The sequence below is a fragment of the Bufo gargarizans genome, chromosome 3, assembly GCF_014858855.1.
Source record: "Bufo gargarizans isolate SCDJY-AF-19 chromosome 3, ASM1485885v1, whole genome shotgun sequence".
Classification (NCBI taxonomy): Eukaryota; Metazoa; Chordata; class Amphibia; order Anura; family Bufonidae; genus Bufo; species Bufo gargarizans.
This window is the reverse complement of record NC_058082.1, coordinates 310,697,031-310,713,491: the sequence shown is the minus strand read 5'-3', so window position 1 is coordinate 310,713,491 and position 16,461 is coordinate 310,697,031. Positions and strand designations below refer to the sequence as shown.

General features: G+C 41.2%; 1 protein-coding gene across 1 annotated transcript in view; it reads left to right on the top strand.

Moving 5' to 3' along the window:
- Nucleotides 1–1,326: 1,326 nt before the first annotated feature.
- STPG1 (sperm tail PG-rich repeat containing 1) overlaps nucleotides 1,327–16,461 on the top strand; it is a 94,085-nt gene continuing 78,950 nt past the window's right edge. Inside the window, exon 1 of the mRNA XM_044288104.1 lies at nucleotides 1,327–1,448. Within this exon, the coding sequence (XP_044144039.1) occupies nucleotides 1,335–1,448 (114 nt within the window). The 5' untranslated portion in view covers nucleotides 1,327–1,334. The remainder of the gene's footprint in view (nucleotides 1,449–16,461) is intronic.

The following is a 16,461-nucleotide window of genomic DNA, read 5'->3' as shown; positions in this document are numbered from 1 at the left end:
AATTCCGGCACTTCATGCATGTTGTCACTAGAGGGCGAGGTTGACCCATAAGATGCCTGTATGACAGGTGTAGTGATGGAAGTAAAACTATGCATTTCTTTCCTCAGGCAAGATAGTCATGAGTCATATCATATATATATATGATTTATTAGTATGACTTTCTATGTACAGCCTCATAGTATAGTCACATACCCCCCAGAAAAAGAGCAACCTTTCTACTACTTGTACTTTACTGCTATCTACCTCTTCTATACATAGGTAAGTAGAAGTGGTGTCACTTAATTTAAAAGATTGCATGTGACATTTTTGGTATTTATATAGCTATATACCACACATACTGTAGTGGAGCAACAGCAACACACTGATGGTGTGTATATAAATACATTTATATAACTTACCTTGAAAAGGCATTCCAATCTGAGTTCGGGCCCCAAAGCAGCCGCTTCCCCTGCTTCCCCTATAGCTATGCCCCTGTTCCCGTCCTAATCATAAACAGAGGACCACCCCCCTGACTCCTAATCATAGAAAGAGCAGAGTTTTAAGTGAATAAATTAGAAGTTTTACTGAATCTTTTCCCACAAAACGATATAACAATCTGCTCAGCTCCTCCTGCTCTGTAACATGCTGACCGCGTGGTGACAGGTGCCATTTAAATATTCATTATTCACTGTATTACGGCATTGACTAATATATCGTCTTAAAAGGAAACTGTCAGTAAGTTTGGGCCCAATAAACCACCACCTTGCAATAATATAAGTTGGGTTTAGCTTCCTAAACATGTCAGGCATTAGTTAGTGAAAGAACTCATTAAGGCTACATTCACACGAACGTATTTTGTTTCCGTTTTTTATGCCGATAGGATGAGAACCCATTCATTTCAATGGGTTTTCAAAAAAATACGGACATCACACCATTTGCTGTCCGCATCCGTACGTCTGTTCTGTAACCCCGGAAAAAAGAACATGTCCTATTCTAGTTCGTTTTGCTGCCAAGGATCGGCATTGTTGCAATGGATCCGCCAAAAAAACAGATGCCATATGGAACGTCATCCATTTTTTTTTTTATTTGCGGACTGCAAAACACATACGGTCGTATGAATGTAGCCTTAAGGATTTATCAGAGATGAGTCCAGCAGCATTGTGTGCATGCACATTGCAATGGCGAGGTCATGGACAGTGGACCACGCTTGCGCAGTGAAGCAAGTGTTCTGTCCTCAGCTTCATCAATACAATGTGAATGCATCTGTTTATATGTAAAATGTGAAAAGTTGTTGAAAATCGGTACAGTAATTTTCCCTTACTGATTTGTTATGACTCTTCTTTTAAAGTTTCAAGATGTCTACTGCTCCTTCCTCGATTCCAACAAAATACCAGACTGTGTACATTGCTGAGTCAGAGAAGAAGGGTTTCAACTCAGGGTCGCTGAGATTTTCCTGCAGTCTTAGCCAGGTAATGTGAAGATGCTTCTGTGGATATACTCATTTCATAATTCAATTTTTTTTTTTTCATAAAATGTTTCTTAGGCTTCGGTATGCATTTCGGGAGCCTTAGACCTTATACACATGTCATATTATGTCTATTATTCTGTCCCAACATCCATGGACTCCTGTGGGGCCCTGCGGTACCTCCATACGCCTCTGATCTAATAGGAGACCATATTACAAAGATATCTTGGACATACAGCACATCATGGTCTCATGTGTTACCATACAGCCTCCTGCAAGGACATGATCACATATTAGGATTAAATCCATAGTGTGTTTTAAAAGAGGATTCGCAACGGAAGCTTACACTCTAACTTTTGCTGTGAATGTGCCGCAGATCTGCACAAGAACTAGCCCTGTTGTCATCTGCTGCTGGTGGAATCTGCGAGAAGAATGAGCATGCATTTCTCCACAGTGCTGACAAAGTCCATGCAGAATTTTCCTGCTGTGTGTGAATGGGACATACCTCCCAGCCGTCCCGGACCTGGCGGGACAGTCACAGATTTCAGTGGCTGTCCTGCAGTCCCAGAACGGGTGAGCTATGTCCCGCTGTCTCTGCATCCATAGGCACAGAGACAGCTGATAGTAATGCTGTCCGCTCCCTGCTTCAGTATTCACCTCAGCAACCGGCGCTCCCCAGCAGCATCATATCTGTCACATCGCACTACTAGGCTGTGGAGCAAGCGGTGCAATCGGCCTCTGTGCTCCTCCTACGCAGCAGTGAAATGTGTGACCGTATCCTGCTGGGGAGCGCTGGCAGCTGAGCCGTGATCTTCGGAGGAAAGTGAGTATTTACTGTTTTGTTTTTTTAACTTCCTCTGAAGGGTGCTCATATTTTGCCATAACTACTGTGAGAGGGCTCATATCTGGCCATAACCACTGTGAGAGGTCTCCTATCTGGTCATAACCACTGTGAGAGTGCTCCTATGTGGCCATAACCACTGTGAGAGGGTTCCTATAGCTGGCCATAACTACTGTGAGAGGGCTCCTATGTGGCCATAACCACTGTGAGAGGGTTCCTATAGCTGGCCATAACTACTGTGAGAGGGCTCCTATGTGGCCATAACCACTGTGAGAGGGTTCCTATAGCTGGCCATAACCACTGTGAGAGGGCTCCTATATCTGGCCATAACCACTGTGAGAGGGCTCCTATATCTGGCCATAACCACTGTGAGAGGTCTCCTATCTGGCCATAACCACTGTGAGAGGGCTCCTATATCTGGCCATAACCACTGTGAGAGGGCTCCTATATCTGGCCATAACCACTGTGAGAGGGCTCCTATATCTGGCCATAACCACTGTGAGAGGGCTCCTATATCTGGCCATAACCACTGTGAGAGGGCTCCTATATCTGGCCATAACCACTGTGAGAGGGCTCCTATATCTGGCCATAACCACTGTGAGAGGGCTCCTATATCTGGCCATAACCACTGTGAGAGGGCTCCTATATCTGGCCATAACCACTGTGAGAGGGCTCCTATATCTGGCCATAACCACTGTGAGAGGGCTCCTATATCTGGCCATAACCACTGTGAGAGGGCTCCTATATCTGGCCATAACCACTGTGAGAGGGCTCCTATATCTGGCCATAACCACTGTGAGAGGGCTCCTATATCTGGCCATAACCACTGTGAGAGGGCTCCTATATCTGGCCATAACCACTGTGAGAGGGCTCCTATATCTGGCCATAACCACTGTGAGAGGGCTCCTATATCTGGCCTCCTATTACACCCCGCCAAATAGGATTCTGGTAAAATCACATTGCACTGCTATACTTCTATAGTGCAGCATATTGATAAAGCGATCACAAATTCAAGTACCTCAGGGGGACTAACATATATATTTTTTTTAAACAAATAAAAAAAAATGGTATTATTATAAATGAGGGGGGGGGGGGGGAACCTTTCCTTCATTTAACCCAGGTCTCACCTCTGGACATGTGCAGCTGCCTTCCATTCATTTCTAAGGGACCGCCAAAAATAGCCTACCACCAGCTTGTGTATTTCTGTCTGCCCCGTAGAAATAAATGGGAGCGGTGGCCGCACAAGTGCAGTGTGCTCCCATTCATTTCTGTGAGGTTTCTGAGAGGTGGGACCCACAGATATCAGACAATGGGGGCATATCCTAGCAATATGCCCCCATTGTCTGAGATGGGAATACCCCTTTAAATATTGATTTTTTTTCGATTCTTGGCCACTTGGGGACACTATAAGGGATCATTATTAAGACAGTCCAGGCAGTATGCTGAAGGGCTGGCTTGGTGCTGTTGCTAGCATCTCGCATCCTAAGCCCCCTCCTCCATATCTTAACTAGAGAAGAGGACAAAACGTGGCAGCTGGTGCTGGCCAACACAGAACGCCATTTGTGCTGCACTGTGATATTTGGTTCTGCTGAGGCAGTGTATTGTACTGCACTATGGTATTGTTGGACCCATCTACTTGTGTTGCCCTGTCCTCTGTCAATTAGGACATGATTCTCAATTCTCAGTCCGCCCCTGATCAAAGGAATGTGAAGTGAGAAGGTTTATGAACCATAAATCCGTAACCGCACTTCACTTCTATCCTCCCATTTTTTCTAGGAAATGCCGAAACATAGAGAAGATTGCATCATAAATCATGTACTTGTACTTAGAGAATTTCCTCCTAAAGTTAAAAAGCAATAACCACAACCTATGCAAGATGACCACTTCAGCCGTGCAGAATCGCACCAGTTGTGTCATCTCTTTTGCATAACTGCAATCTTTTTTGCCTTGACTCATACTTTCGTAGAAGTGAATTTGAGAGGCTGCGTGTCTGGCTTCTTCCTTTTTGTTTCTATTGGAGTGACTGTTCTTGGGCTAGATTCACATCATGTTATGTATACTTCTACATATGACTAAAGCCTCATGCACACAATATCACACACGTATCCATTTTGCGGTCCGCAAATCGTGGATATGCAAAACAGAGATACTGGCCATGTGCATCCCACATTTTCCTCTTACTCTTAGAAATGCATATTCTTGTCCACGAAATGGACAAGAATAGGACATGATTATTATTATTATTATTATTATTATTATTATTATTTTATTATAATAATTTTTTTAATTTTTATATTTTTGCGGGGCCTTGGAACGGACATATGGATGGGGACAGCACATGGTGTTGTACACATGTTTTGCGACCCCATTGAAATAAATGGGTCCTATACATAACAGAAACACAGTAGTGTGCATGAGGGCCTATACTGTACATCTAATGTGCCCATAATTAGCCACACAGCTAATTGCCCTGTTGGCATTCATTTGGCTGCTATATGTATCAACAGTGTTGAATGGGTCCGTATCCGACCCACAAAAAAATGCGGATCAGATATGGACCAAGAATACGTTAGTGTGCATGAGCCCTTATTGAGGAATTTTTATAATTCAGGTCTAGGTTTTGGTCTTTATTGCCATGTTTCTTTTTCACCGGCATGTTTCAGGGTGTAGAAGGCCAATAATCTCCCTATTATTTCATGTGCCAATTACTAAAACATAACGTTTAATAAATCCATTGTTAAAAGTATCCAAAGGAAAACAAAAAGTATTTAAAACTATCAGCTGTGTCACATGTTTTTTTTATATTTCTTTATCTCTTATGCATGTTGCTTTTCCACTACTCAGTACCGCCAGCTATTTGAGCAGGGAGCCGCTATCTGCGCGCCGATTGACGGCTCACTGCTATCTATTCCTGCGCGGTAGCACTTCTGTAGCATCTCATTCTACATAGTCGGTGAATACCTATGTGCACATACTGTGTTAAAACTCTCAAACACTGCCCTCAGACATGTTTTACCAGTTACACTGGCGTCTTCAGGGGAATCGGGCAGAGTATGTTTGAAAGGGGCGGGAATGACTCTATAAACCCTCCGCTGATGACATCATTGGTATCGCTAGTTAATCACTAGTCTCATTATTGCCATGTGGGCTTTAGACTCCAGCTAGACGGGTTCCAATTTGACCTAGCCCAGCTAATCCCCTCCTCTTTTTACCTGGCTGTGACGCTACGCACGCCTCCTATTGCTTCTATGCGCTGCTGCTCATGAGCGTGGACTTAGTCTTCATATCGCCAGCATATGTCCTCTGCGCATGTCAGAGGACTTAGTCTCTCCATCCCCATGGGTCGGCCGGACAGCGCGTGACACAGCACTTAGTCTCTTTTCTCTGCAGTCCATTTTCTCTCATCACATATTGTGGAACTTAGTCTCTTTTCCGTCTCTCAACTGTGTTCTTTGCCCTAGTGCTTCATTTCCTACTAGTCTCTTTCAACCCCTTCAGGACCCTGCCATTTTTCAACTTAAGGACTAGGCCATTTTTTTGCAAATCTGACATGTCATTTTATGTGGTGATAACTTTAAAACACTTACTTATCCAGGCCATTCTGAGACTGTTTTCTCGTCACGTATTGTACTTCATGACACTGGTAAATTTTAGTCAAAATATTAAGTTTTTATTTATAAACCACATTTACCCAAAATTTCCAAAAATTCGTAATTTTCTAATTTTAATTTCTCTGCTTTTAAAACAGATAGTGATACCTCCTAAAATAGTTATTCATTTTCATTTCCCATATGTCTACTTCATGTTTGGATCATTTTCTTAATGACATTTTCCTTTTTGGGACGTTAGAAGGCTTAGAAGTTTAGAAGCAAATCTTGAAATTTTTCAACAAACCCACTTTTTAAGGACCAGTTCAAGTCTAAAGTCTCTTTGTGAGGCTTACATAATAGAAACCACCCTTGAATGGCCCCATTTTAAAAACTACACCCCTGAAGTTATTCAAAACTGATTTTACAAACTTTGTTAACCCTTTAGGTGTTCCACAAGAATTAAAGGAAAATGTAGATGAAATTTTAGAATTTCACTTTTTTTTTAGCAGATTTTCACTTTATTAGCAGATTTTCCATTTTTTTCCCCCAGTAACAAAGCAAGGGTTAATAGCCAAACAACTGTAGTTTACAGAAACACCCCATATGTGGTTGTATACTGCTGTATGGGCACATGGCAGGGCGCAGAAGGAAAGGAACGCCATATGGTTTTTGGAAGGCAGATTTCACTGGGATAATTTTAAGTTGCCATGTCATATTTAAAGACCCCGTGATGCACCCCTAGAGTAGAAACTCCAAAAAAGACCCCATTTTGAAAACTACAGGATAAGGTGGCAGTTTTGTTGGTACTATTTTAGGGTACATATGATTCTTGGTTGCTCTATATTACACTTTTTGTGAGGCAATGTAACGAAAAATAGCAGTTTTTTCACCGTTTTATTTTTTTGTTATTTATAATGTTCATCTGACATGGTAGATCATGTGGTATTTTTATAGAGCGTACGGATGCGCCAATACTAAATATTTTTTAAAAAAATTTTTTTTTTTTTTTAGTGTCTCCATATTCTGAAAGCCATAGTTTATTTTTTATTTTTTGGGTGACTGTCTTATGTCTTAGATTTTCGGTATGAGATGATTTAATTGGTACTATTTTAGGGTGGTATGACTTTTTGATCACTTGGTATTACACTTTTTGTGATGTAAGGTGACAAAAAATGGCTTTTGTGCCAAACTTTTTGTTCAATTTTTTTTACGGTGTTCACCTGAGGGGTTAGGTCATGTGATATTTTTATATAGCAGGTTCTTATGGACGCGGCGATACCTAATATGTCTACTTTTAAAAAAAAATTTTTACATTTAACACAATACATTTTTTTTTTTTTGGGGCTATTGTCTTAGGTAGGGGCTAATTTTTTGCAGGTAGAGACTATTTTGGGGTACATAAGTCTTTTTGATCGCTTGGAATGACACTTTTTGTGATGTAAGGTGACAAAAAAATATGGATTTTTTTTTCTTTTTTCTTTTTTTTACGGCATTCACCTGAGGTGGTAGATTATGCAACATTTTCATAGAGCACAAAAATGCTATTTTATGGTGAGGTTTTTTTTAAGTTTTTTTTTACTTGAAACTTAATTTTTTTTTATTATAAAAAAACACTTTTTATTTTCCACTTTTTTTACTTTTTATTTTTGTCCCAATGTGTGACTTCACGTTTTCGGGGTTTGATCCCTGTTTCAATTCAGTACAATACATTATGCCTAGGACAGTTGCCTAGGAGACCTGGGCTTCCGTAGCTGGCAGCACCAAGCCTGTGTAAGGCATTGGCGCTGCCATGGCAACCATCGACCCCTGTCAGAGCTGCGCGGAGGGCCTATGGAGTCAGAGGGAGCCCCTCCCTCTGTAAACCCCGCACATTCCGCGGTCAGCGCTGACCGTGGCATGTGAAATGGTTAATCCGCCAACATCACCACATAACGCAATGTCGGCGGATGCAGCAGGGGCCCAGCTATCGGTAACAGCTGGCCCGTGCTGCAGATCTGACGGGTGCAGCTCTTGCACCCGCCCGATCACATCACGTACATGCGCGTAAGGATGCGGCAAGAAGCCACATTGCCTCGTGTGTGAAGGAGTTGCGGAGAGAGATTATTTTCCTGTATTTATTTTATTTAAGGTTCATTCATTATTTTAGCTACTAGATATCCCCTTATTTAATAATGGCATATTAATTCACTGAATAAATGAATACAGTTATTATACAGGATCATTATTTGATCATGTTTAATATCATTTGGACGCATTTCTTCTTGATAGTATTCATTATATATGTTGCATCATGTTCATAAATTATTTGAGTTATTAGGATGATCATGTTTTTCTTTCTCATTTAATTATTAGATGTAAATACATTTCATTGTTAATACTGTCCTTCATTGATAATCTTTTCAAATTAATTATTTGGACCTTCTCGCAGTGATTCTTGCAGCCTATCTTTCTTATATTATCTCTATTTTACATGATTCATATAATTTCTGTAATGTTATTATTATTATTATTCCTCTTGATCATGATTGTTTATAATCATGATCCTGTCGGAGAATTACTAGAGCATTCTTATTACTTTTAGCTCTTATTTTGTTTTGTTTTTTAGTGTTTTTATTCTTGATCCTAATTTATTTACCCTTTTCTATACAGATCATGAGGAAATATCCTTACATTCTAGGGCTCTACATGGGAGAGACATTTTTAGGGGGGGTGAAGAGGGGGGGGGAATAGTTTTTTTTATTTAAGGTCAAATACTAATAACAAAAAAAGAATATAAAGTACTTTTTAACCAAAGATCAACAATAGCAACTTTCTATGCATTTCCGAAAGTTCACAAAAAAAGAATTCCCATCCTAGGACGACCAATTGTCAGGGAATCGAAGTTTGCGAGGGGATCAGTAGCTATGTAGACCAGTTGATATCCCCATTTATGCTCAGGTTAAAGATACCCTTGTCAGGCTCCAGGGCATACAGGTATATGAAAAGACTATGATTGCCAGTCTTTATGCATTGTACACAAGCATTCAGCACGATCTTGGATTAGAAGGGGACACAGTATTATGAACACAATTTGTTTTGTCACTTTTACAATTTTTGCTTACACATAATTACTTTATTTTTAAAGGTAATTATTATTTACAGATCACAGGAACAACAATGGGGACGATATGTGCATCGAGTTTTGCTAATTTGTTTTTAGGGTGGTGGGAGGAGAGATTAGTTTTCACGGACAAACACATTGATTTCACCAAACACGTACTATTTTGGGGAAAATACATTGATATTTTGATTTTATGGGAAAGCACTGAAAAACACTTCTTTCAGTTTGTGGACACACTCAATAAGAACACGATGGGTCTTAAGTATACTGCTGAAATACATAAGAAAAATCTCAATTTCCTGGACCTGAAGATTGCCCTTGAGACTGACAGGAGCATCAAGACAGAAGTGTACAGGAAGGCCACTTCAACTAATAATCTTCTCCATTGGGAGAGCTACCATCCGCCAGCTTTGAAGAAAGGTATTCCGATAGGCCAGTACCTACGAACAAGGAGAAACTGCTCCACTAAAGAAGGTTTTGAGGAGAAAAGTATGCTCTTGTATAGAAGATTTAGAGCAAGAGGCTATCTTAAAAAGGTCCTGCACAAGGCATATAATAGAGCTAAAAACATTGAAAGAACTACTCTATTGCAGAATCAAAAGCAAGCAAGAGAAGAGAAGAAAATAATACGATGTATTGGAACATATGATGTGCAACATGAAAAATTTAGGAACATCTTAAGGCGTCATTGGTACATTTTGATGACCGATAATGATCTAAAAGAAGTAATTCCCCCTAATCCAACAATCGCATACAGAAGGGGCAAAAACCTTAAAGAAAGTCTAGTACATAGTCACTATCAGCAGAATCGAAAAGAGCAGAAAACCATGGGGTTATCCACGAGAGGTTTATACCCTTGTAGAGACTGTATATTCTGCAATAAGACGGTCCCCAAGAAAGAGTTTATCAATCCAGTGGATAATGAAAAGTATCAGATTAAGGAGTATATTAATTGTAAATCCACAGGAGTGATCTATGCTATTGAATGTGGATGTCCTAATCTATATATAGGAAAGACCATACAACAATTGAGAAGATGTATCTCAAAACATTAAAGCTGTATTAATGCAGATTTCTGGTACAGCCCTTGCAAGACACATTCAGGATAAACATAGAGGCGATACTAAAAATCTGAAGTTTTGGGGCATAAAGAAAATTAAAATGGGTCCTAGACATTGACAGAAAGTTACAGCAAGAAGAAACAAATGGATATATCGCCTGAAAAGCCTATCTCCTTTGGGAATTAATGAAGGATTTACAGATGTGTCATTCCTCTGACTCTAGTGGCTCAAATAAGAGGTACACAGATGGAAATACTACTATAGATTAAAGAGAAAGAATAAGTATAACTGATGGTAGGGGTATGACCTTAAAAAAAAAAAAAAAAACTATTTCTCCCCCCCCCCCCCTAAAAATGTCTCTCCCATGTAGAGCCCTAGAATGTCAGGATATTTCCTCATGATCTGTATAGAAAAGGGTAAATAATAAGGATCAAGAATCGAAAAATCAAAAACACTAAAAATAATAAAATAAGAGCTAAAAGTAATAATGCTCTAGTAATTCTGTGACCGCATCATGATTATAAACAATCATGATCAAGAGAAATCATATTACAAAAATTATATGAATCATGTAAAATAGAGATAATTATTGGTCTTATGGACCATTAGTAAATATATAAAGTTAAAAAGAGGCCTGCACATGTGCCAAGGGCCAGCATAGAAGCTGGTATTAGAAAATGTTTCAGGGGAGCACATGTTGAGTATGTGGCCCTTAGGTCACGCACTTCCCTGTAACCTGGGTTTCTCTTCCAGGGAGCCAAGCCTAGATTTTGGCACTCCAGGTATGCTTGGTTGGCAGCCTTTGGACTCCTTTTCAGGCTTGTAATGGACTGCTCCCTTGTGCTCTTTTTTGTGTGGCACGCTGCTTTTTTTGTAACACATCTCGAGTGACAAAGTGTGTTTTTGGGCTTTTAAAGGGAACCTGTCATGTGGATATTTGATTATAATCTAACTAATTATATACAAATCATTAACTACTAAAAAGTACCTTAGATGTATTCACTTACTGGTGTGACAGATGGTCACCTCATAATATACACACAAAGATGCCGCATGCCACATGCTAATGAGCTGATACGAGTCCGGCGTGATGTCATCGAGTCCAGCGTATATTTAATTCAGAGCTATGGCCACTCCCCTGCCCACCTGCTGCTGATTCATATGGAAACAAACTGTCACTCAGCAGCAGGTGGGCGGGGAGAGTCAGGAGCTCATAAATATTCATGACTCATCATTATCAGCTGGAGCTTTTCAATACAAGATGTTGTCAGATTGACTGGGTCAATTAAAGAAAGTGACCCAGCATTTTGCTAAGAGAATCAGTCACTTATTTATGTTGCCCTTAGTTAGGACACCATAAAACTGGTGACAGGTTCCCTTTAAATTAAATTGTAATTTTTATATTTTTTACAACAATGATGCATAGTCTGGTTTTAAATGCGGTAATGTGTACATCTGTTCAGATATTCAAGCCTCTTTGACTTTGCCTGTGTACCTGTCATGTATATAATCCTGTTCCGTGCTTGCCAAGTGTGGTGCTGCAGACATGTTGCCAATACACCTCAGTATAAAGAATAAAGATCTGAAGCCGTTCTTTATACTGAGCTCTATTTCCTTGGAGGCTGTTAAGGCAATTAACCCTCTCTGAACCAGCAGCGGCATAACTACACAAAGTTTCCACCATTCCCTTTTCCTTTTTGGCAGCGCAGGCATCTATTATTATTATTATTATCTATGTTGCCAGTACTCCCCTCTCTCAATACAGTGCGTGGTAAACAACAGTTCCTTAATGTGGTTGTCCCACAAAAAATATTTTATGTTTTTCAAACAGCACCTGGATCGGAATATTTTTGTAATAGGATGCAATTAAAAATTTTGTATAGCCACTGAGTTAATAAAATCTATCTGTATAGCGCCACCTGCTGTTTGTTCTTATCCTTTGTTCTATGCCTACCTTACTAAGGGGGTCACATCAGCCATAATTACTGTCAGAAGCTGTGACAGTTACAGAGAGAGAGAGCTGTAGCAGAAAGAACACACCTCCTGAACTGCTTGAAATAAATATAGAAGAGTAACTGGAACAATAAATGGGAGATCTCTGGATCCATGTAAAGTACAGGACTTGTTAGAGGACTTGTAACCTCTTACCGACATATGCTGTACATATACGGGTCTTTAAAGATGGAGCCCTCTCTAGAGCAGAGCGAGCTCCATAACCACCGGTGCCTGCTGTTTCATACAGTAGGCACCCGCAGCTAATGTCTGCAGTCGGCAGTAATGCCAACAGCGGACATTTAACTCCTCAGATGTTGCGCTCAAATGTGACCTCTTCGTCTGAGGCTAAAACCCGGAAGTGCGCGCTTCTGGGTCAGGTGCAGTTTGCCCTGGCGGAGATCGGGAAAACGATTTGTTACTGCTTCATTCAACATGTACTATTATATATTTTTTTCACCCTTATTTGGAAGCGGACAAAATTGAGCATTTAAACTGATATATAGTGATTGAAACTAAAGTGGTAGACATGACCCTAAATGTACTTTGCTGACATACCTGCTATAACATGCCCTTAGATGTCCCCTTTTATTTGTAATGTGTGTATTAGACATTAGAGGAGATTAAGATTAGTTCAGCAACGGTTATTAGTCATGAGGAATTAATATGCACATAGAAACGTGTCTTCTAGTGACTATGTCCCTAACGTATGGCTGTGAAATTCTGTAATATTGGGAATGTCACAATGTAATTAGAATGTGGTCTGAGGTACAATTAGAGAACATGCCCACTTTGCCAACTTTTCGCTTGCATTACATCATACTTTTTTGAATATGGTAGTTTATGGGTTAGTGATCGCTGGGTGTCTCTGGCATTGAGAGCTACAGGGTGTTAGCCCCTACAAGGGGCCGTCTTCCACTGTAATTGGGGTTCCTTTGGATGCCCCAGTTAGAGTGGTAAAATGCATGGTTCACTTGTCTCCAAACCATGTCAATCATGGACCCATGGGTTCTACCGGAGATTCTGGATCTGCTGTCTCAGGGCCCAGTGTGGTATCCGCAGGTCCGGAGTCTCGACTTGACAGCATGGGGGCGGAGTTATGTTTTTGGACGGAATCATGGGGAGAGAGCTGGTAGGTCCCTGAAGGTGTGAAAATGACCTCAGTAAAGTATATAGAGTTTCTGATTTGCCACTTTCTCCCATGATACAAAAAGAAGAACCGTGCCTTCCGTAGTAAATTCATCTTAATGCATGATGATGCACCATCTCATGCTGCAAAGGAGACGTCTGAGTCATTGGCTGCTATAGGCATGAAAGGGGAGACGCTCATGGTGAGGTCACCGTCCTCCCCTGGCCTTAGCCCTTTTGAGAACCTTTGGAATATCCTCAAGGAAAAGATCTATGAGGGTGGGAGGCAGTTCACATCAAAACAGCAGCTCTAGGAAGGCTATTCTGACATCCTGCAAAGAAAGTCAAGCATGTTCAATGGATGCAAGAATTGTGAAGGTGATATGAAAGAAGGGGTCCTATGTTAACATGTAACTTGGCCCGTTAAAATGTTTTTTAATGAACTAGCTTTTGATTTCAGTAAATGTGACCTCTTAATGCTGCAAGTCGACCATTTAGGAAAATCTGAGAAAAATATAATTTGCATAATAATTTGCAACACAGTGTAAATATAGATAAAAATAAAAAAAATGTGTGTGTGTATATGTGTATACGTGTGTGTAAATATAGTAGGAAGGAACAAGGGGTCATCATTGATGGTCGGTACGTTTCACTGAGGTTCATGGCCTCGGTGAGGTAAGAGAAGTTTTTTTTTCTCAAAGTGTCAGTTTGCAGATTGCAGTCTGACACTTTAGATGTGTTAGTATTAGCTGCAAAGCTAACCCCAGACAGCTCTTATTGGGAGTAGTCAAAGTGATGGGTGGGTGACTACTCCCCACGTTCCAGGCCGGGTCTTGGTTTGGGATATAAAACACAGGCAGCACTGTCAGGTGGTGTGGATGACTCCTCTGACAGTGGAGTGTTGCCAGTCTCTGTGTTGGAGCTGTGGAGATCTCTGCGTTGAGGTCTGAAGACCGTGTGTCGGGCGAGCAGGCCGCCTTACAGCCTGCAAGTGGACTTTCTGAGGCTGAGCATTCAGCTGGGTGTGAACTGACACCCAGGATACCAGGTGAATGTTATTTTGTTTTTTCTGTGTGTGAACAAGCACCAAGCCTGAAAAGGGACTGTTGTGTTATGTTATGAGTGGGAATAAACACTGAAGATTGATTTAAAACCTGGTCCATTGCCTCTATACTGCGTCCGCTAACCTGCCTACCAGAGCGAATCCCCACAATATATACAGTTTTAAACTTCAGTTGGAGTCACTCTCATGCAGAAGAACAGCAGGTGGCGCTATAGAGATACATTTTATTGAATAGCTCAGTGGCTGTACTACATTTTTAATTACATACAATTACAAAAGCATTCAGATCCAGGTGCTGGTTTGAAAATTGTAGAATATTTTTCGCAGGACAACACCTTTAATTATTGCCCTGCACTTACGTTTACAATTGACTATCCCTTGTTGCTTCAGGAAAAAGAAGCTTCTCCTCTTTTAAGTTGAATAAAAATATCTCTAGTAATGCAGCATCCAATAGGATATGAGACAATTATTTTTATGTTGGATTAATAATGAATATATTGGACAGGATGGGCGATAAATGAATAATGACTGGGAGTCCAGTGGCCCCCAATGATCCTGATAACGAAGGTCCCTAGCTTCCCTCACAGAATGAAGGCGTAGTGACCATTTCGGTTCCCTACTTCATTTTCTTGTGACCTACTAAATACCTTCACCTTTCATTTTGGGTTGCAACTCCCCTTTTTGAGCTGCAGTCACGTGACATAATAAGCAGGCAGTTCCGAGATGTAGGCCCCCGACGGCTGTTCTCGGAACTGCCTGCTCCCGGGGACCGCATTTGTTTCAGACCGGCTGGCGAACAGGCACAGGTAAGGGCTTACCTGTGCATCGCCGGACTTGTGAGCCTGCACGTGTTCGCGGGCGAACTGGCCATCACTGCCCTATAGGTCCTAAGCATAGGAGTTTCTTTTGTAAATAGATTAGATGTATTCCTATATCCCTATGCGACAGACATCCATCATTCATTCACACATCTCATACGCTGGTAGATCAGGCAGTTTGGCGCTGAACATTTGCACAATAGGTATTGAGCTGGACAATGATTGCGACCCTGCTGGTTGTGGATCTTGCCCTATACTGCAACCTGTCTAAAAATTGTAGATTGTCACTACCCCACCCGACATGTTTCGCCGTGATGCGGCTTCGTCAGGGGAGTTGGGGTAATAGCTAATAGTTATTAGTTCCCCTGTGGTTTTAAAAGTAAATAAAGTTTTAACATATAGATAGGACCTCTAAAAGGAGTTTTTGGTCAGGTGACCGTGGTTTGATTTTTGTTACAATCTCCTGAGGGCCCTATAGGGACATAAATCTGGTTCTTTAAATTATTTATTTTAAATCCCTGCATGCCAGCCCACTCCTTCAAATGGGGCAGGACAACAAAGATTGGAAGTCACATGATTGGAAGACAAGACGTCTTGCCACAGCGTTGAAAGCTGCAATCTTCATGTCACATGACTGCTACTCAGAAAGGGGAAGTACAGCCCAAATAGATAAATGAGTATTAAGGAGTTTTCCTGGTGAGCTGTCCTCAGGAAAGTCATCAATCTCTGTTCAGTGGGGTTCCTACTCCTGGTGCCACACTGATCAGCTGTTTGAAGAGACCCCGGAACTCTGATGAACACTGCTGTCTCTTCCTAGGCCTGTGATGTCAATTGAATGGGCCCGAGTTGCAATACCAAGCACAGCCACTAAGCAATGGTAAGCTGTGGGGAGGCTACGGCGCTCATTGAACTGCTGCAGCCTCTTCAGACAGCTGACAGGGTGCCAGGCATCGGACCCACCACCGATCAGTTATTGATGACCTATCGTGAGGATAGGAAAGCTTCTTTTAGTGCACAACCCCTTTAAAAGTGTCTTTTTAGCCCAGCTTTCATTATTCAAACCCAGAGTTGGGCAGAAGCTTGGTGTGTCGCAGATTTTAATGTTTGATGAGCACAGACATACAATGCTTGTGAGTATAATAAAGATGTATACCTTTTGTAAAGCGTGTCTGGTTTTCTGCTACGATGCATTGTTCTTGCTGTCTTTAGCACCTGTGAGAAGAGGCTCCTTGGAAGTCTGACTCTAGAGGGCTTTTCCGACCAAGACAGATCACCGTTTAGCTTTCCTACCTCATACTTTTGTATAATGTGCTGTGATTGTTTTCGGGGGGCAACACAGACCACTTTTTTCTTTTAAACGGTTTTAACCTGCCCCTTTTATCAGCACCTGTAGGGGCAGGGCTAACACCAATTTCACAAAGTTG